The sequence below is a fragment of the Budorcas taxicolor genome, chromosome 2, assembly GCF_023091745.1.
Source record: "Budorcas taxicolor isolate Tak-1 chromosome 2, Takin1.1, whole genome shotgun sequence".
In the NCBI taxonomy this organism is placed as follows: domain Eukaryota; kingdom Metazoa; phylum Chordata; class Mammalia; order Artiodactyla; family Bovidae; genus Budorcas; species Budorcas taxicolor.
Window position 1 is genome coordinate 81,612,496 of NC_068911.1, and position 22,158 is coordinate 81,634,653.

A 22,158-nucleotide genomic window follows, 5' to 3' on the forward strand; every position below is an offset into this window, starting at 1 on the left:
TGGCAGCCAAGCACAAGAACACCTTCTCCCCTAAGAAAGTCAATTCTGCCTTGAACAAGGGGAGAAGAGTTGACAGTGGGAACTATTTATAACCTCATTTCTTTGCCCAACAAAAATCCTAAATTTGTCCTCATTCTTACCCCAGAGGGAGTCCTAAACACTATACAGAACCTCAGCAGGACTCCCGCCCATGGAACAAGGGGTCATATCATGGAGTCTACACCAGTCAAATGCCAGGGGCGTAACCAACCAGGACTCCACAGGCAAATGGGGACAGGGGCAAAGGTTGGCAGGCTTAGTCTGAAATGGGCAGACAGCTCAGTAAACTCAGATGATTGATATTCACTTCAGAGGAACAGGTTTCCATTTTCTTTTTGATACCCAGAATAGAAATGAGAGAACAGATGAGCCCACAGACACTCGGCACACGTGAACTCACAACCAGGAGGGTCCTCGTGTTTGCAGGTTCTCTGGCTGTTCTAACCAGACAGCACCGCGGATCCTCCCCTCTGCAAGACCACACACCTGGCGCCCTGCCCCTCCCCAGCACAGATCCTAGTGTGAATCTCTCACAGACGCCAAATGACTGCGGGCCTGGACAGAAGGAAGAACGGTGGGGCTGCTGGTCCCACCTCGGCCCCCACCCGCCCTGAACACCTCTTTCTGGTTTTCACTTTCTGCCAATCCCTCACTCAGCTGCTTTTTAACCTTACTGTCACCACCACCACCCCACTCCACGTTCGTATCACAGTTTACACTTCCCACCCACTCCTCACTACACCTTGGCCAGCACATGATATGCACACACAGCGGCAGAAAACCAAAGGACAGCTGTACTCTTTCCCACCCACAATTAGAGAGACAAGGATGCCATTTCTCCTAAGGTGGAAATACGGGGGACTTTTCTCTTTCATCATTACTACATAAACTTGTGTCCATATTGGAGGTACAATAGGCTTCTCCACATTTTCCTCAGAATTCTTAACCATGTGTTTCTGCAGCAAAATAGGATATAAATTCAAAACACACAAAGACTTTAGAGTTGTGAGTTGGGGAAACACCCCCACTGACAGGAACGAACAGGTCCATTCTCGAATCAATGAAAAAAATCAAGTGCTATTAATATATCTATGAAATGCTAGAGCTTTTGTCTGTTACATGTATTTTCAGATAGAAGGAAAAAAGCAAAATATAAAGTGCCTTCATGAAAAGGTATCAATCAATTTGGAAGGTTTTTTGGTCTTTACTTCAACATTCTCTAAAGAAAAACTTTTGATGTTAAAAAAAATAAGCAGCTTTCAAAAGCTACCAAGCGCTTTTACGAAAGCTAGGTATTATAAGCTTTGTCCAGCTACAGTTTCAGCTTTTCAGCCAAAGCCTGTGGTTAAAATATTCTAAAACGATGGAGAACTTAAAAAAAAAAAATCTTAGAAGCATTCTTCTGGCTGGCTTTTTATATCCCCCCATACTGGGGAGGTCAAAATTAACAGGAAATAAGTCTCAATCCTTAAACAATGCCTATGCACCACTATTCCTACACTGTATACAATCTAAAGAATTCACATTAGCTTAACAGATCTTTCTAACTGCCCAAGGAAAACCACTTCCCAGATATATTCAGTTTAGCGAAGGATTCCTACAAGAGGCACTCAAGTTTCCCTCAAAAGTGGAGTGTCACAGTGTAAAATCTTTAGGGTGGAAATCATTGCAAGCATATCCTTACCATTCTCACTGGGCTCTGCTGGCTTGGGCACGTCTCGGAACGGGATTATGACTGCATCTCCAGGCACTCTGGGGCTTTCCACATACTTGGGCTTCCTGACAGGACCTGTAGCAGGGAAAGATCTGAGTGTGTCTAATTTTTTCCAGCTGCAAACAAAGCTTCAGAATGTACAGTGTGTGTCCTTACCAGAACCCAGAGATGCCTAAAAAGCCAGCCCCTTCCCCTCCCGTGAACACACACACGGTCATTTCAGTACAGACGCGGCAACGTCCAGACCGGGCTGCCAAAGAGATGGGTGGAAGCTCAGCTTGCAGAATGTAAACTCTGACAAAAACAAAAGCAGCTCTTCTGCTATGCAGCCTCTGCAGCTGTCTTTGGTATATGTCACGGAAGTGATTTTGACATGTTCGGACCTGGGCGGCTCGTGGTGAAGGAATTTTTTAACTTGGAATTTGTCTCTAACTGGGACTAAGACGATCAGGTTGCCTGGTATCTCCCCAAAGTCAGGAGGCAAGGATCACAAACCGCCAGGCTGTAACTAACATGCTCTGCGCAACCATGGAACGCAGGCGTTTGATCAGCCTGGTAACACACGGCAATTGTGCCGGGCAGAAAAGACGGCTGCTTTCTTGGCAGCTGACATAGAAGAGGGAAGGCAGAGCAGTCAGCCCAGCATGCAATTTGGGGACACAGAGTGCCTGTTAATCATCTCTCTCACCACCTCTTCAACCCCAACTTATCATCAGATAATCTAAAATTCTGAATTAGGCTACATGAAACCATCACACATTGCTGGTGGTAATGTACACGCACGGTCACTTTGCAAAACAGCTTGGCAGTTCCCAAGAAGGTTACACATATGGTCCAATAAATCCACTTCTGTGTAAATATACATTCAGACAAAAATCTGTACATGGATGCTCTTAGTAACATTACTCTTTAACAGCCAAATGTCCATCAACTGATGACAACAAAATGTGATATACTTATCACTGGGCAATAAAAAGGAAGTACTGATTCATGCTAAACATGGGCGAAGCCTGAAAATATTTTGCTCAGTAAAAGAAGCCAGTCCCCAAAGACCACATACTACATGATTCCATTCAAATGGAATGTCCAGAACAGGCACATTTACAGAAACAGAGTATGAATGGTTACCAGGGCCTGGGGGATCTGCAGGCTTGAGGGGTGATGGCTAGGGAGTCCGGGGTGATAAAAATAATCTAAAATTAGGTTGTGGTGATGGTACAAAACCTTGTGAATATACTAAAAACTGCTGCAGTGTACACTTCAAATGAGTGGATTGTATGGTATGTGAATTATATCTAAATGAAGCTGCTTTAAAAAAACAGCACACACTGCCTACTCTGTCCAGTCCTTTCAAACATCCCATTACACTTTGGTCCAGAATCATCCACTTGACTCTTGTTTTCCTTGGTTGCCTTATACTTAAAGTGTGCTTTTAATAAGGCTGCAGAGATAGGAAACATTTCACATCACTAAGAGAAGGTGGAGGATGAGTTACAGCCAGGGGTCTACAGTTCTCTCTCCTGTTCAGCCCTCAGACACAGCCCGGCCCCTCCCAGGACCTCAGCCTCGGCACTGCACACTGACAGGGGGAGCCAGGCAGATTCTGAAATCCTCCTGTGTCAAACGTCTCATGCATCTGAGAAATTCTATTCAGAATGCGGTTTATGGTGAGACATGCTGCCACCTAAAGGTTTACTGCAAAAGTGTCTACACTACTATAAAAATAATCTAATTCCCAGCCAGTTATAATGTACCAGAACCGAAAATAGGCTACAAGATCAAAGAAGCTTATAGAGCTTGACAAATAGGATATTATTTCAGACTTTAGAAATCATGATTCTAAAATGACTAATGTAGTAGTTAACCATGCTGCTGCTGCTAAGTCGCTCCAGTCGTGTCCGACTCTGTGCAACCCCACAGACAGCAGACCTCCAGGCTCCCCCATCCCTGGGATTCTCCAGGCAAGAACACTGGAGTGGGTTGCCATTGCCTTCTCCAATGCATGAAAGTGAAAAGTGAAAGTGAAGCCGCTCAGTCGTGTCTCACTCAGCGACACCGTGGACTGCAGCCTTCCAGGCTCCTCCGTCCATGGGATTTTCCAGGCGAGAGTACTGGAGTGGGGTACCATTGCCTTCTCCGAGTTAACTATATGGTTGTCTTAATTGATTTAACCCTGTTAGAAAGGGAGTTTTTTTAATTAAAATTTATTTGGCTGCAGTGAGTCTCGGTGGAGGCCTGCGGGACCTGTTCTTGTGGCATGCCGGCTTAGCTGCCCTGGGGCATGCGGGATTTTAGTTCCCTGCCCAGGGATGGAACCTGCATTCCCCTGCATTGGAAGGCAGATTCTTAACCACTAGACCAGCAGGGAAGTCCCAGAAAAGGACTGTTTTTAAGGGTTGAAATGGCATGGTTACTGGGGATGGGCATAAGGAAAGTAAGTGGAAAATGTCAGCTATACAACAGTATACAAAATACAATTCAGATTTTATTAAGAATACACATCTATCCATATATAAATATACATGAAGGGCAAGACTGAAGAGCAGAGGGGAAACAAAGATATTTGCAGTGAAGGGGACAGCAACTAGGAAGAACCTGAACGGGGCAGGCAGAAGCAGACCCAGGGCAAATGCAAGAGATCTTCTACACTCTGGGTTCCCAAACCACTCCTCATAGTGAAAGAGGTCAAGAGCACCTTCCTCTCTTCATCCACTCTTCTCCATTTATAGAACTCAAGGGAGCTAAAGCCTTTTATTATTATTGTCCAGTGATCCAAGTTACCCAGAACAGCAACCAGGCTCTACTCATGGAGTACCTGTGAGTTTCTGTTCACCTTAACTCCTCAGGGAATGGTAATAACTTATAGAGACCTACTTCCCAGTAATCCACCTATCCCACACATCCTTCCAAAATGTTCTCCTGCACGTGGATGAACAATGACTGTTAGGAGTGGTTGGAATATGAACCTCAACATCACCCAGAGCCTTTGGAAAGCATCCGTGCCCATCCGTTTGCCTGTAACTGTGTTCTGTTCCGAGGTCGATCCCTCACTGTAAGAGATATTCAACACTAAGGAGATGGTGTTAAGAGCAGAGCCTCTGAATGGTGCAAAGCCTCTGAATTGATTCACTGTGCTGTCCAGAAGAAACTAACGTAACATTGTAAATCAATTAGTTTTTATTTTTTAAAAAAGAGCAGAGCCTTTAGAGCTGGGCAGACCTAGGTTTAAATATGGTCTCTGTCCCTCTCCAACTCAAACTTCAGTACATCCCAGAGCTAAAAGAAGAATGAGGGGGGCTTCAGCTCTTAGGGAATATCCTGAGAGCAGAGGTCAAGTGTCTCTGGCTTCCAGGCTTGGCACAGTGCCTGCCACAGTGAACAGTGAGGCTGGAAAGGGACGAGACCTAAAATGTAGCAAAGTCAATAAAACTGCAGTCAGTAGCCACACAAGCGTAAGGACTTACATACATTAATTCATCCAGTCCTAATAACTTTGGAGGAAAAACACTATTTTCCCCATTTTTAGGTCAGGAAGCTGAGGCTCAAATCAGTGAAACGATTTGCTCAAGGCCAACACACAGTACAGAAGGAACTCAAACAGCTCTGAGGTGCATGCAGGTTTGAAGCCCACGTACTAAATCACCATTCAGCCCTTATAAAAACCAGGAAATCTAGATTAAATAGGCAGTCCTAGAAAAGGCCAGGGCAGTAGGGCCTTCCGCCACCCAACCCTAGGTCTTGGTTATACATTCAGCCAATTTTTATTCATACTCCCTTGTTTCTGATCTCCTCTTTTACTAGGAGTTGAAATATTATGAAGTGAATATAAACCATGGCTCTTCAACACAATCCTTTTATTTAAATTGCTTTTCACAAACAGCTGAACCTCAAATGCTATAAAACCGGATAAATTTATAACTCAGAGGTTTTCTTCTATCCCCCCTCAATCGCTCGTTAGAGACTCTTTGGGCACTTTCCATTAAACACAGCAGATGAACGCTCGTTTGCCCTCACTCCCTTTCAAAACACCATTAAAGCTGCAGTAAAGGGATTTAAGCGAGACCAGTGGGGAAGGAAGACAACCACAGGCAAGAAACCAAACTTCTGAAAGTGGAAACAGGCTGCCAAGGAGCATGGACGCAGCACAGCCGGAAAGGTTAGGACTGGGGAGGGGAGAGGGCGTGCGGGGGAGGGAGTGCTCAGCAGACAGCAGACCCCTCTGAAGGCAGGGGCATGGCAGGGTTGAATGCAGAAGTGTGGGTTGGAAATCTACTGAAAGGAAAGTAAGACCCCTCCAGAACCCCTTCCCAAACCAGGAAGCATTCCCTCCTTCATCCTGGATGCAGAAGTCTTCCCTGGATAGGCTGAATTCTAAGACCATGGAGATTCAAGAGCTCAATTCTTCAGTGCTACACTAAATCAGGGATGGAGAAAAATTCTCCATGTGGATTGGTGGGCCCCACCCAGATGCACCTCTCCACACCCTCTGCCCCAGCTGTCTGCTACGAAAATGCTGACAGCAAGCTTGCACACCAAGGAGGACCCTTTTTTGGTACCAGGGACAGGTTTCATGGAAGACAAAAAATTTTCCATGGACCAAGGTTGGGGGTGGGGTGGAGTGGGGTTGGGAGAGATGGTCTGGGGATGATTCAAGTGCCATTACATTTATTGTGCACCTTATTTTTATTATTATTACATCAGCTCCACCTCAGACCATCTGGCATTATAGCCTACAGGTTAGGGATCCCTAGATTAGAGATTCCTCCCTGGAAGGAGAAAAGGCCTATACATAATCACAGTTGAAGCCAAGTCCCCAAAGAAATGGTGGGTCCCTGATCCATCACTCTACCACAAAGACACACACTTCCCTACGGACACACACTCACACACACACACACACACACACACACACACCTCTACCGTTTAGTCAGCTTTTTAGTACTTTGTACTTACAAACTAAAATCATCAGACACTCAAGGAAAGATTCTACTCTAACAGAAAACACCAATAACAGGTTGAAGAAGGAACCCTGAGGAATCAGAGTTAATGGGAGGTACATACCCTCCAGAAAGATAAGAGCTACTGTTTCCATTACACACAGTGTTCCGTGACAAGGGGCATTCAGGGTCTGTGATGTGGGCAGCTGACCAGACTGACCACAGGACGGGACGACCAGGGGCCACACCAGTTAGGAGCCACTGTAATCACTGGCTCTCACACTAACCTGCCATCTATTAGGCCACAGTGACACTGAGTTCTATGCCACTGAAATGGAAAAGTTCTAAATGAAGTGGCCAAATTCATCATCAACAGAGATCAAAACCAAAAAACACATTTCCCTAACACCTGACCCTTACTCAGGGGAAACGACTGCCCAGCACCTTTCTACCCACAGCTTTTTGTTTACAATGACATATTCAACATTCCCAAGTCCGCCTGCAATGCAGGAAACACAGAAGATGCGGGTACAATCCATGGGTTGGGAAGATCCCTTGGAGAAAGGAATGGCAACCCACTCCAGTATTCTTTCCTGGAGAAACCCATGGACAAAGGAGCCTAGCAGGCTACAGTCCAAAGGGTTGCAAAGAGTCAGACATGACTAAGTGGACCCCCACCCTATATACACACAAGCATAACCTACCTAAAAAAGTAAAATAACTTCACCCCTTCATGTAAAACAAGCACTATCAAGTTAATCCCCCCAAATTAACCAGAATCAAATACTATAGTAACAATTACCCACAAACCATAGTTTGCTGCCTCCTGTTTAAGACAAGAGTCTCTGAAAAACAAGACTGTCAGGTATTAGCTTAAAAATGGGCTCATCCAGAAGCCTAGTGTGCTTCCCTGCTGCAGCGGCCTTCCCTCCCTATCACTCCTGGGCACCCAAGACACTGGTGTAAAGCACTTGTCAAGCTTAACTGGGCATAAGGATACCATGGGGGGCTCCTTAAGATGCAGCTTCTGACGAGGTTACCAGGTATGGCGGGAGTTGCGGGCCATACTTTGGTATCAAGTATGCAGAGCACAGCCCACCATGGGCGGCACCTCTAAGGAAGACCACCTTTCTGGCAGGGGCTGAGCAGGGTCTACAGCCATGAGTGGGGCACCAGTCTGCCCAGTTTACAAAGTTTACGATGAACCGGGGATTGTTCTCGATCATGAACTACACCCAGTTCATAACAGCTCTGGATCGCTTCTCATCTTGACTTCCCCGCCTTCCTCTGCCCCCCATCCTCTGCGCTGTGATACAGGGGAAAGGGGGCTTTCTAACGTGGAGACAAAGGGCTCTTAGGATGGAGAGAAACAAGAAATGTGCCCCAAAGTGGTTACACAGGCACCCAGGAGGCAGCCTGCACAGGAGAGCTCCTGCCAGCTCCTTACACTGTCCAGGGGCTTGCATCAGAGGCGGACAGGGGTTGGGGGGGCATCTCCCTCAGTCACCTCCGTCCATAACCTGGAGCACAGCCTCCTCCCCACCTCTCCTGCCTCTATGTGAATCTCCAAGTGCACTCTTCCCAGCGGCCAGTTTGCCTACTCCTTCTGACATTTTAATCACACAGCTCTTTTGCTGCTTAGAAACGACCATATAAGGAATATTTTTTAAAAAGGAATGGCAGAAACAAACCAAACTGGGCTTTATCTCCAGGCAGCGAAAGAGAGAAGGGCAGGGGTTACTTTTCATTTCTGAGTGGTTCAGTTGAAAATAATTATATATATATTTGAAAGTAATATTTGGGACACAGAACACCTGAGGGTACTTACTGCATTTAAGGTAGATCTTACCTTTTTTTCACGACATCTGGACACTAAAAAGTGACTCTCCTGCGTGATCTATCATTTTAGTTTTCTTTTGTTTTGTTTTTTAGCATCCTGAACTTTCACAGTAAAGGTTTCTGTCAATTTTATCTGATCTGGGTTTTCATCTCACATTGGGAAATGTTCACAACAAGAAGAGAAAAATAAAAAGGATGAGGAAGAGGATTTCTTTGGCAAGGCAAAGAGGGCGGAGGTGAGGGGGGCTTTTATCACCAAAGCAAATGTCATAAGTCAGTAAGAAATGGTAAACTCTGAAATTAGTCTTGGATTTTTAAAGAGCACAATACCTATACGGAGCTTCCAAAGTCTGGCCCCTTTCTCTCCTGTACCCCCACAAGAAAGCATCATGCGGAAAAAAAAAAAAGGAAAGAAAGAAAGAAAGCATTATGCGGGGAGGAAGAGAAATGCACTTTGGGACTGAGAAAGGGGAGGACCTGGCCCAAGTCGACAGGATGGAGGGAACCTGGCTTTACCTCCATCTGCTTTACACAGTGTTGAGGCTGGGCAGGTCAACTGGCAGGACTGCCTATAGAGGCTGAGAGTCTCTTGGGAGGATTTCCTTTAAGGAAGAAGCCGGCTGATCAAATGACTGGGTCAGAAAGCCTCAGCCCAAGGGGAGAGCAATTTCAAGCAGTGTGTCATTCTATCATCAGATTTGTCCTATGAGAAGCAGGGTAGAGGCTATAAATAAAACCCTGAACTGCTACCTGAGAGGACTCAACTCCAGGGAATGCCACCTGGGTACCAGGGGCTAATATGGGGCAGGGCTCCAGGAGAGAAGAGCCAGCTAGCCCGGCATCCGGAACTTTCCTGGCTAGGAGCACAGGCTGTGCCCCTGGGGAATGTCCTAAAACTTCCAGAGACACTTTAACAAGGGTCTAGGGCCTTGTGTAAGGAGAGGTGGGCAACAAGTCAGTGAGACGAGTTATTACTGCTGTAACCTCATCATACCCAAAGACAGGTGAGGTCTGTGGAAATTCAGACTGTTCATTCTAAGGAAGAAAACACAGAAGGCAAGAGGGGAAAAAATGGGTAATCTGCTGATGGTGAATGAAATACAACAGTTACCTGACACTCTCTCAGTAAGCCTCCATTCTCCTTCGAATAACTTATTTTTTGTAAGAATGACACGACCTAGGGACTGAACGACAATAACAACGTTGAGATGGGTAGACAGCCTTTAATCATTCATGCAATGCACAGGGGCTACACAATGTAAATGTGCACTGCCACTGGGGCACTTAAATCTAGTAGGAAAATGATCTATCAAAACGGAGCCATCCCCCTTTCAATAAAGGATTCTTGAAATAAATGTTGGCAAAGATTTGCAAGTCTCAGCTTGCAGTGCGCATGTTTATAGCATCATGAATACAATACATTCCCAGTTCAACAAAGCACCCTGAGCCATGTTCCCACTTTCTCCCAATTCACTGTTCCTGTAATTTATCTGACTTTTCATGTATTACAGCATGAAAGTGAAAAGTGAAAGTCTTAATTGCTCAGTCATGTCAGACTCTTGGAGACCCAATGGACTGTACTCCACCAGGCTCCTCAGTCCATGGAACTCTCCAGGCAAGAATACTGCAGTGGGTTGCCATTCTCTTCTCCAGGGGATCTTCCCAGCCCAGGGTTCAAACTCAGGTCTCCTGCACTGCAGGCAGATTCTTTACCATCTGAGCCACTAGGGAAGCCCTGGTGTATTACAGCATGGAAACGCATTGATTCACCTATTTACTCAACAAGTATCTGTTGCACAACCACTGTGCCAGGCACAGGGTGGCAGTAAGATGTGACAGGACTCCCCCGAAGCCCTCAGTTGAGGGGACAAGAGTCTTTATCACATCATTGGAATTTTATTTCAAAACACTTCAACATAGAACAGTGCAATATAAATGCGTGTCTGTTGGCTTTAATCTCCTGCCTGAGGGCAATTAGTTGTCTTAATCTATAATACAGACTCCTGGAGTAGTTAACTAGCTTCTAATCAAAGGCCACACACACAACAGCTAAGGCCACCACAAGTCCCAGTTGGTCAGCCAGCTGTCCTCATCAGCAACCAGCACCATGGTAATTAGCACACTGAAGGTCAGAAATGGACTTTCACACAGCTTAAATCACTGACTTCATTAACTGGTACTATGGTTGTTGGAAATCACTCTTCAGTGCTGAATTCACGGTATCTGAAGTATGAGGACTGATAAGAACTATCACAGAAACACTCTGGCCCATGTGTGACCCAGGTAGGTATACAGATGTGCGCTGGCTTGACTGGTAAGTGGTTGGAGGTCCAGCTGCTGATTCTAGGAAATTATTTGGCCCCTGAGTCAAAATGTCATGATAAGAAATTCTGTCTGTGGGAGGCAGAACTCCAACGATTCCTGGGCCTTAATGATTGAATGAAACACAATTCAGGTATTGCTGTGAAGGGATTCTGCAGGTGGCATTAAGAATTAAGGTTACTATCAAGGACAGGGAGAGAACTAGCAGAGGGAACTCTGTTCAGTGTTGTGTGGCAGTCTGGTTAGGAGGTGAGCTTGGGGGAGAATGGATACATGTGTATGTATGGCTGAATCCCTTTGCTATCCGCCTGAAACTGTCACAACATTGTTAATCAGCTATGCTTTGCTCACTTGCTCAGTCGTGGCTGACTCTTTGCAGCCCCATGGACTATAGCCTGCCAGGCTCCTTATATTCCAATACAAAATAAAATATTGTTTTTTGTTTTTAAATAAAGAATTAAAGTTACTAACCAGCTGACCTTAAACTAGAGAGATCATTCTGGATTGCTGGATGGGCCCCATGCAATCACATGAACCCTGAAAAGTAGAAAAGGAAGACTGAACTCAGTCTTCATCTCAAGAACACATGTGGTGTTTCCTGGTGGGGGGGCTGGGGGGGGATGTCAGAAACTTTTTACAAGGGCTTGAGAAGGGAAGAGAGAAGGGTAGCAAGTCAGCACAATCTGAGTTAGAGGATGAGGGGAGATAGGGCCGAAGCGGTGGAGATGGTCAGAGAGACTCAGAGCATGAGAAGGATTCCACCCTTCTGGACAGGGCATGAGGCTGGTTTTGAAGATGCAGGGAGGGGGCCATGAACAAAGGGATGCAGCCAGCCTCGAGATATTTAGATGGACCCCCAGCCAAGAGCCAGCAAGCAAAGGAGGACCTCAGTGTTACAGCCACATAGCACTGAACTCAGCCAACCTGAATGAGTTCGGGAATACTTCCATCTTCTGAGGCCCAGAAAGGAACGCAGGCCCACCAGCATCTTCCACTGTGCCTTGTGAAACCCAGACCAGAGATACAACCGCGCCAGGTGGTACCTGGACTTCTAACCTACAGAACTGTGAGACAATTTGTTTTAAGCTGCTGCGTTTGTAGTAATTTCTAAAGGCAACAGTAGAAAACTAACATATTATCCATAAAATGCTGCCATACTTGCTGAATGCGAAGTGCCACCGGAACACTACCCCTCCCCCAAAAGGACAGAGCTGGAACTTTACTAGGCATATGAAACAGACTGTATGACTGCACTGTGCCAGCCTGCTAATAAACCCATAAATGGGCAGAACGCCACCTGGGCCTTCTTTTCATTCATACCCGAGTGAGTTTATAATGAGGAAATCTGTCGCCCTCACCTTTACTTTGGCCACCTGATACAAAGACTCGACTCATTGGAAAAGACCCTGATGCTGAGAAAGATTGAAGGCAGGAAGAGAAGGGGGTGACGGAGGAATTAGATGGTTGGGTGGCATCATCAACTCAAGAGACATGAGTTTGAGCAAACTCCAGGATATAGTGCAGAACAGGGAAGCCTGGCAGGCTGCAGTCCATGGGGTCACAAAGAGTCTGACACGACTTAGCGACTGAACACCCTCCTATAACTGCCGGTTGCAATTAAAACTTACCATAAAGAATCTAAACCTGAATGCTGATAAGAATCACTAACCAAACCGTCCCAAATAAATGATTAACCACAAATCTTGGTTTTAAGGTGTCCCTGGAGAAATATCTGAGTCTTTCCTGGAGTGACAATTTCAACTTCTCTAAGGAACTAGGAAATCTCATGACATTGTATAGGAGGCAGTGATCAAGACCATTCCCAAGAAAAAGAAATGCAAAAAGGCAAAATGGTTGTCTGAGGATGCCTTACAAATAGCTATGAAAAGAACAGAAGTGAAAGGGAAAGGAGAAAAGGGAAGATATACCCATTTGAACGCAGAGTTCCAAAGAATAGCAAGGAGAGATAAGAAAGCCTTCCTCAGTGATCAGTGCAAAGAAATAGAGGAAAACAATAGGATGGTAAAGACTAGAGATCTCTGCAAGAAAATGAGAGATACCAAGGGAACATTTCATGCAAAGATGGGCTCAATAAAGGACAGAAACGGTATGGACCTGACAGAAGCAGAAGATATTAAGAAGAGGTGGCAAGAATTGAAGAACTATACAAAAATGATCTTTACAATCCAAATAATCATGACGGTGTGATCACTCACCTAGAGCCAGACATCCTGGAATGCGAAGTCAAGTGGGCCTTAGGAAGCATCACTAACAACAAAGCTAGTGGAGGTGATGGAATTCTGGTTGAGCTATTTCAAATGCTAAAAGATGATGCTGTGAAAGTGCTGCACTCAATATGCCAACAAATTTGGAAAATTTAGCAGTGGCCACAGGACTGGAAAAGGTCAGTTTTCATTTTGATCCCAAAGAAAGGCAATGCCAAAGAATGTTCAAACTGCCACACAATTGCATTCATCTCACATGCTAGCAATGTGATGCTCAAAATTCTCCAAGCCAGGCTTCAACAGTATGTGAACCATGAACTTCCAGATGTTCAAGTTGGATTTAGAAAAGGCAAAGGAACCAGAGAACAAATTGCCAACATCCACTGGATCATCAAAAAAGCAAGAGAGTTCCAGAAAAATATCTACTTCTGCTTTATTGAGTACGCCAAAGCCTTAGACTGTGTGGATCATCACAAACTGTGGAAAATTCTTAAAGAGATGGGAATACCAGACCACCTTACCTGTCTCCTGAGAAATCTGTATGTGGGTCAAGAAGCAACAGTTAGAACTGGACATGGAACAACAGACTAGTTCCAAATCAGGAAAGGAGTTATGCCAAGGCTGTATATTGTCATCCTGCTTATTTAACTTGTATGCAGAGTACATCATGAGAAATGCTGGACTGGAGGAAGCACAAGCTGGAATCAAGATTACCAGGAGAAATATAAATAACCTCAGATATGCAGATGACACCGCACTTATGAAAGCAAAGAACTAAAGAACCTCTTGATGAAAGTGAAAGAGGAGAGTGAAAAAGCTGACTTAAAACTCAATGTTCAGAAAACTAAGATCATGGCATCTGATCCCATCACTTCATGGCAAACAGATGGGGAAACAGTGAGAGACTTTATTTTTGGGGGCTCCAAAATCACTGCAGATAGTGACTGCAGCCATGAAATTAAAAGACGCTTACTCCTTGGAAGAAAAGTTATGACCAACGTAGACAGCATATCAAAAAGCAGAGACATTACTTTGCCGACAAAGATCTGCCTAGTCAAAGCTATAGTTTTTCCAGTAGTCATGTATGGATGTGAGAGCTGGACTATAAAGAAAGCTGAGTGCCGAAGAATTGATGCTTTTAACTATGGTGTTGGAGAAGACTCTTGAGAGTCCCTTGGACTGCAAGGAGATCCAACCAGTCCATCCTAAAGGAGATCAGCCCTGAATGTTCATTGGAAGGACTGATGCTGAAGTTGAAACTTCAGTTGATGCAAAAAACTGACACATTTGAAAAGACCCTGATGCTAGGCAAGATCGAAGGCAGGAGAAGGGGACGACAGAGGATGAGATGGCTGGATGGCATCACTGACTCAATGGACACGAGTCCGCGTAAACTCCGGGAGTTGGTGATGGACGGGGAGGCCTTTCGTGCTGCAGTCCATGGGGTCGCAAAGAGTGGGACACGACTGAGCGACCGAACTGAACTGAAGGAACTAGGAGAGGAGCCCATAAGGGGAAGAGGTTCTCCTCATATTCACATTAGCAGGAGACGAGCCCTGGGCTGCACGATAGTATTAAGACTCCAGAAACAGGGAGGCAGGGTCCCCATGAACTTTCTTTCCCTGAGGGTTCCTGACTGCTTCCCACTCGGAAGCAGTTGTGTTCAAAGTGTGGTCCCTGGACCAGCAGCGATAGCATCACCTAGGATCTTGTTAGAAATTCAAACTCTTAGCCCTACCTCAGGTGATCTGATTCTGATGCTTTTGTTTGAAAACCAAATTATACAAGAATTTGGGTTAAATATTCAAGAACTCATCCTTGCCTTGAGGCAGCTTCCAATCAAATAAGAAGATTAGGCAGAAAGAGCTGCCCTGGATAAGAAACATTATGAGTTTAGTTAGACTAGGTTAAAAGATTATCCTTGGATGTTAGTTACAACCTCACTAGCTTATACTGAAACCATTAAGAGATCAGTGAGCTACCAGCACACACCTAGTTGCTGGTGTTGTTTAGTTGCTAAGTCACGTCCAAATTGTTTATGATCCCATGGACTGTAGCCTGCCAGGTTCCTTCTGTCCATGGGATTTCCCAGGCAAGAATACTAGAGTGGGTTGCCATTTCCTTCTCTCGGGGATATTCCCGGCCCAGAGATTGAATCTCCATCTCCTGTATTGGCAGGCGGGTTCTTTACCACTAAGCAACCAGGGACACACTTGGTAGAATGGCTAAAAAATTTTTTTTTAATTTGATGATTAAGACCTGCTCATGAGGATGCAGATCAACGGGAACCCTCCTACACTGCTGGCGGAATGCAAAATGGTACAACCACTTTGGAAAACAGCTGGTATTTTCATATAAAATTAAATGTAATACACTTAACAAGTCATGAAGCAATTCCACAACTAGGTATTGACTCAAGATAAATGAAAACATATCTTTACTCAAAAACCTGTATGCACATATTTATAGCAATTTTACTCATAAACAACAAAAAAAAATCCCTGAAAGCTATTCAAATGTCCTTCAGTTGATAAGTGGATAAACTATGGTATATCCATGCAGTAAATTAATACTCAGCAATTATTAATTGATTGGATAACTAAGTATTATTCATACCAATAAAAAGTAAAGAGGTAAGACACAAAATTGTAAATCAACTATACTTCAATAAAAATAAACTGAAAAAAGAGGTTTTGATACCCACACTACAATATGGATGAATTTCAAAAGTATTACGCTTAGTGAAAGAAGTCAGATTCAAAGGCTGCATAAATGCATGCTTCTATTGATACGACATTCTGGAAAAGACAAACTATAGGTTTGGAGACCATCAGTGGTTCCCAGGCAGAAGGGGTTACTACAAAGGGGCAGAATGAGGGAGTATTTGGGGATGAGGGAACTGTTCTGTGCTTGATACTGGTGGTGATTTCACAACTCTATGTATTTGTCAAAGCTCATAGAGCAAAAATAATTTTATTCTACGTAAATTAAAAAAAGGCAAAAAAATAATAATAATTAAAATAGAGGGGGCCTGACTGAAGGTATCATTCTGTGTAGGGGAATGACTAAAACTGCTTGAAATCTCCACTCTGGGTGAACAGTTCTGACTCACTGAGAGAGAATTAGCCAGAGCCCAACCCTAGCATCTGTCATCCCCTCCCACCTTGGTAAGAGAGACCTGATTTTTAACTGGTCACTGTTCTAAAAAGTACCCAATACCTGTAAAAAAAAAAACAGAAGAGATCACAGGGGATTGCTTCAGCAGAGTGCTGGGGGCTGTTTAGACTCTCCAGACTATCTGACTGCATAGGTGTGTACTCGTGATTGACTTCCTCTCATCTGGACTATTTTCCAGCTCTGCAAACTGCAAAAAAACTGAGAGCAATGCAAATGAATTTTGTCTTGCAGAGATTATAAATCTCTTTAATCCAGATTCTCATTTAAACTGGTCTTAACGTCTTGCTTGTTCCTGCCTTAATAAATGAGCTAAATAAAACTGTTGACATAGAACCTTTTGATACTTGCATGTCGTATTTTTGCATTTTTGAAAATTATACTTGAGTAGCACAGCATATTCGGAGAAGGCAATGGCAACCCACTCCAGTACTCTTGCCTGGAAAATCCCATAGGTGGAGGAGCCTGGTAGGCTACAGTCCATGGGGTCGCGAAGAGCCGGACACGACTGAGTGACTTCACTTTCACTTTTCACTTTCATACATTGGAGAAAGAAATGGCAACCCACTCCAGTGTTCTTGCCTGTAGAATCCCAGGGACGGCTGGTGGGCTGCTGTCTATGGGGTTGCACAGAGTCGGACACGACTGGAGCGACTTAGCAGCAGCAGCAGCACAGCATATTAAATGAATAAAAGACTGCATTTTCTAGCCTCCTTGGCAGCCACTAGAGGAAAGCGAGTGTTGGGTGGGGTTTCAAGAAGACTGTTTAATGGGAGCTGACCCAGCTGGGAGAAGCCCCCTTTTTGCTCTTCTCTTTCCTCCTCTTGGCAGAAAGGCTGACACGTCTGCTAGTATTCAGCAACCCTACTGGACTTTGAGGTGACCTTGTGATAAGAGGCTTCCCTGGTGGTTCAGAGGGTAAAGCGTCTGCTTGCAATGCAGGAGACCTGGGTTCGATTCCTGGGTCGGGAAGATCCCCTGGAGAAGGAAATGGCAACCCACTCCAGTACCCTTGCCTAGAAAATCCCATGGACTGAGAAGCCTGGTAGGCTACAGTCCATGGGGTCACAAACAGTCGAACACGACTGAGCGACTTCATTCACTCTGTGATAAAAGGGCGCTAACAGCCCCCAAAGCTGGGTCCAAGCCCCAACTGCTACAACCTGTACACATTACTTCATTTGGAAAAATGGTCCGTGTGGCTGTGGTTAATGATTCTGAGACGAAGGCATTGTTTTGTATTATCCCACATGGGGCAGGCCCCAAATGCATTCACAATTGTCTTTACAAAAGAAAGGTGAAGGGGGATCAGACCATCACAAAGAGAAGGCCACGTGAGACGGAGATGGGACAGAATGGAATGATACAGCCACAATCCAGGAACACTGAGATTATCAGAAGCTAAAAGAGGCAAGGACAAGATTCTCCCCAGAGCCTCCACAGGGGTTGCAGTTCTGCTGATACCTTGATTTCTGACTTTCAGCTTCCAGAAGTGTGGGATCATCAGTTGCTGTTGTCCTAAGCCACCAGGCTGGTGGTAACTTGTACAGCAGCCACACCAAGCTAGGAGACTGGTACCCTGAAGACAACTTGAACTCACCAAGGCCCGTGCCACGTCCTTCTGGACTGTTAACTAAGAGAAATGCACTTTTTATCTATTTAAAATACACTTTTATCTATTTATTTATCTGTTTAAGCTATTAGATATTTGATTTTTTTTTTCTTGAAGTCAAACTTAATCGTAATATATGGCGACATACTGGGATCATGATTTCAGGGCCCCAGCCTCATCTTGCCCCAGTTGATCCATTATATTGGTTGTCCTGCAATCTGAGTAAGGTTGAGAATTAAATAAAGACTTGAAAAATGCCAAACTCAACTGCGCTTGAGTATCAGCACAACTGTGTTACTGTTAAGATTAAGTTTGCACCAGTGGGCATAATCAGGGAATATGTCTAGTTGAAAATTTTTATCAGAGTATCTGACTAACTTTGTGATTCCTATTTGAAACTGGTAGTTTTCAGTTGTAAGTCAAGTTTACTTTTTTAATGTAGTTTTTATGTTTATTACTTTTTAAATTGGAGTACAACTGATTTATAACACCATGCTTGTTTCAGGTGCATAGCATAGTAATTCAGTTTTTTTTGTCAACTATATTCCATTTTAGGAATTATGTCCATCTCTTTTGTGACCCCATGGGCCATCCATGGGATTTTTCAGGCAAAAATATTGCAGTGGGTTGCCATTTCCTCCTCCAGAGGAGCTTCCCAACCCAGGGATCGAACCCATGTCTTCTGCAGCACAGGCAGTCTTTATTGTTTGAGCCACCAGGGATAAAGCTGAAACTCCAGTACTCTGGCCACCTCATGCGAAGACTTGACTCACTGGAAAAGACTCTGATGCTGGGAGGGATTGGGGGCAGGAGGAGAAGGGGACGACAGAGGATGAGATGGCTGGATGGCATCACGGACTCGATGGACGTGAGTCTGAGTGAATTCCGGGAGTTGGTGATGAACACAAAGAATCGGACACGACTGAGCGACTGAACTGAACTGAACCAGGGATAGACTATAGTTCCTGTGTATACATTAAATCTTTGTTGCTGATCTATTTTTATGTAGTTTGTGTCCCATAATTTAATTTATCCCTACTTTATCCCTCTTCCTCACTCCTTTCCCATGCAGCAACCATAAGTTTGTTTTCTATGCCTGTGAGTCCGTTCCTTTCTTGTACATAGATTCATTTGTGTCATTTAGATTCCACATGTAAGAGAGATCACACAGTATTTATCTTCCTCTGACATTTCACTAAGAATAATATTCTCTAGATCCATCCACATCTCTGCAAATGGTCGTATTTCATTCTGAGTAATATTCGTGTGTGTGTGTGTGGTATGTGTGTGTCTGTGTGTGTGTGTGTGTGTGTGTGTGTCTGTGTGTGATCTTAAGCCAGCCATCTCTTGGTAGGTAACTGGGTTGTTTCCATGCTTGGCTATTGTAAATAGTGCTGCTGTGAACATCAGGGCGCATGCACCTTTTCAAACGGAAGGTTTTGCTTCTTCCAGGTATATATGCCCAGGAGTGGAGTTACTGGATCATATGGTAGTTCTACTTTTAGTTTTGTAAGGAACTTTCATACTGCTTTCCATAGTGTCTGCATCAATTTACATTCCCACCAACAATGTATGAAGGCTCCCTTTTCTCCACACCCTCTCCAGCATTTATTATTTGCAGAGCTTTTGATGATAGCCATTCTGACAGGTGACCATACCACATTGTGGTTTTGATTTGCATTTCTCTAATAATTAATGATGTTGAGCATCTTTTCATGTGCCTGTTGGCCATCTGTATATCTTCTTCGGAAAAATATCTTTTCAGGTCTTCTGCCCATTTTTTACTGGGTTGATTTTTTTGATATTGAGTTATATAAGCTGTTTTATATGTATGGTTTTAAATTAGACTATAAACGTAAGATTTATAAGTTGAATTTAAAGGCTATGAAAAGCCATGTTTAAAATTATTAACCACAGTATATTGAACAGTAATTTGAAACTTTCATCATCTGTACAGAAAGTGCTGTTCTCAGACATCAAAAGGCTCCTTTTAACAATGGACTCTCCAGTGTATAAAGTCAGTCTCTCACTTTCAAAATGTTCACTGGAAGGAATTCAAGATGGAAGAAGGAAAGAGGGAGACAGAGAGAAAGAGAAAAAAGAATTCCCTTAACTCCAAGTCCACCACAAGCCACCCACAGCCCCCAGCTGGCCAACAAAGCTAGCTATCATTCATTTCTGATTCCCCCAGCTGAGTTCTAGAACCTTCCATGTGCCACCACAGTCCTCACTGTCATCGTTGTCGTACCTGTCAGGATCTGCAGGGAACTCTTCCACGTTCCTGACATCTGTACACAGGAGACACTCTGCTCTGAGAGCCTATATCTGAGGTCAGGAGCAGCCTGCCATCTTGCTGTGCGTGGTCAGAGGCTGGTATGTCAGGCCACACACGAGTGGCCTCTAACAGTCCCAGAGAGCCAGGACAGGCAAGGTTTCTGAGCTTGAGGCAAATGTCCTTCTCTGACCTCTGTGCTGAAGAGCTCACACGTGAATGCACGTGGTTCCCATTATCTGAAATACCTCTTGAAAACATCAGCAACCTAAGAGGGCAGCAGCTAAGTGATATTTGGAGGCTCAGCTATTATCTCTTTCGAGTTTGCCCAGGACAAGTTGCACTCACAGATGACATAGGTAACCCGTGATATCACTGCCGAGGAGCCAGATGAAGAGCCAAAGGCAGAGTTCCTTCTCTCCCAACACAGCTGCCACCCCCGGTAATGGAGGAGACAGTCACAGCCCTCTCAGCTCCAACATTCATCTTCCTACTAGTTACTGTCTTGGGTTCAGGACACGGCAGAGAGAAAACATCCAATTCTTTATGCATTTCCCTTGTCCATCAGCAACGACAATTTCACCTCACTCTCAAAACCTGTTTAACATTAAATTTGGAATTCTTATGACACACTGATTTAATACAATGAAAAGAGTGACTGTTTGATTTTCTTTAGCACTAACTCTAACAGGCTGTCCCACTAATCTCCAGCTTAGCACTTGCTAACCATTACCCAAGTCAACCACAGGCCATACTAAATTATCCCACTAACCCTCCCCGCCCCTATTCCAAAGACAACTCCTGTGGATGTGAACATTCCAGGAGGCAGAGAGCTGCTAGTCCTGCCCACATTCCCACTCAACATGGGGTGCACTCTCAGAGTCCTCGGGCCACCTGCCACATAGCCTCAAAATCCTTAAAACATTTGGCCAAAGAAGAATGCAACAAGTCCCTAATCTGCCTCAAGTCAAAGATAAAAGCTCCAGAAGTTCAGTTTCAACCTGTTGCACATTTATACCTCAACATGCAATGTGTACATTAATTAATATAAATTAATTTTTATTAATTTTGAATAATCGGGGGGGAAGCTTACTTTAAGATACAAATGAAAAGTTAACAGTATGCCCAAAAATAATAATAGCTACTAGAAATTATTTTAACTTTTAAGTGTTCACTTTTTATGTAAACCCAATCATGTACAAAGGCAGTCAGAAAGCAGCCTCTTTTTAAAAGAACTTAAAATATTTTATTCTTAAAGTCCTTTGTGTATGTGTGTACATGCGCATACTCAAGTCATGTCCGACTCTTTGTGACCCCGGGGACTGCAGCCCTCCAGGCTCCTCTGTCCATGGGATTTCCCAAGCAAGAATACTGGAGTGGGTTGCCAGTTCCTACTCCAGGGGATCCTCCCAAGCCAGGGATCAAACCTGCGCTTCCTGACTCCTGCACTGGCAGGCAAATTCTTTACCACTAGGGCAACCTGGGAAACCCCTAAAGTACTTTAGCTACTAGGTATCATGAAAGAAACACAGAATTCCCCACTTGTTTCTAGAACACAGGAATCCTTCTGCATTTACCACACGGTGGCGCTACTTCAATGCTCATTTCAGACAAAATCCAGAAGGGTGTTTCTTCACCAGCAAGAAGATAATGCTTGCACCCCTTAGGAGTTAGGAGCTTGAAGTCTGAAAAACAGTCTTTAAGGTTTCAGGCAACATACATATGGTTAACAGTCTATATGGAGAAATTAAAACCGCTCAGGCCGTAACTCTGCCCCCATGTTAGGCTGGACCTAACAGCATTCTGACACTTTCGCTTGGCAAAGACTGATCAGTCTAACAGCCAACAAGGCAACACGTGTGGCGGAAGGTGTGAGTGCCTGAGTAAGGTGCCTCGCAGCGCCACACTGAATGTCAGCTGCCCATGAATCTACACGGACATAAATAAGAGAGTGAGGAAGAGGACAAGAGCTGCCCAGGCAGGAAACTCCAAATAATTTATGTTCGTCTTCCACTCACAAAGAG

At 44.4% G+C, this 22,158-nt stretch overlaps 1 protein-coding gene across 1 annotated transcript in view; it reads right to left on the minus strand.

The window, feature by feature from the left end:
* TANC1 (tetratricopeptide repeat, ankyrin repeat and coiled-coil containing 1) overlaps positions 1–22,158 on the minus strand; it is a 244,883-nt gene that overhangs the window by 88,879 nt on the left and 133,846 nt on the right. The window contains exon 5 of the mRNA XM_052657219.1: positions 1,724–1,828. Within this exon, the coding sequence (XP_052513179.1) occupies positions 1,724–1,828 (105 nt within the window). The remainder of the gene's footprint in view (positions 1–1,723; positions 1,829–22,158) is intronic.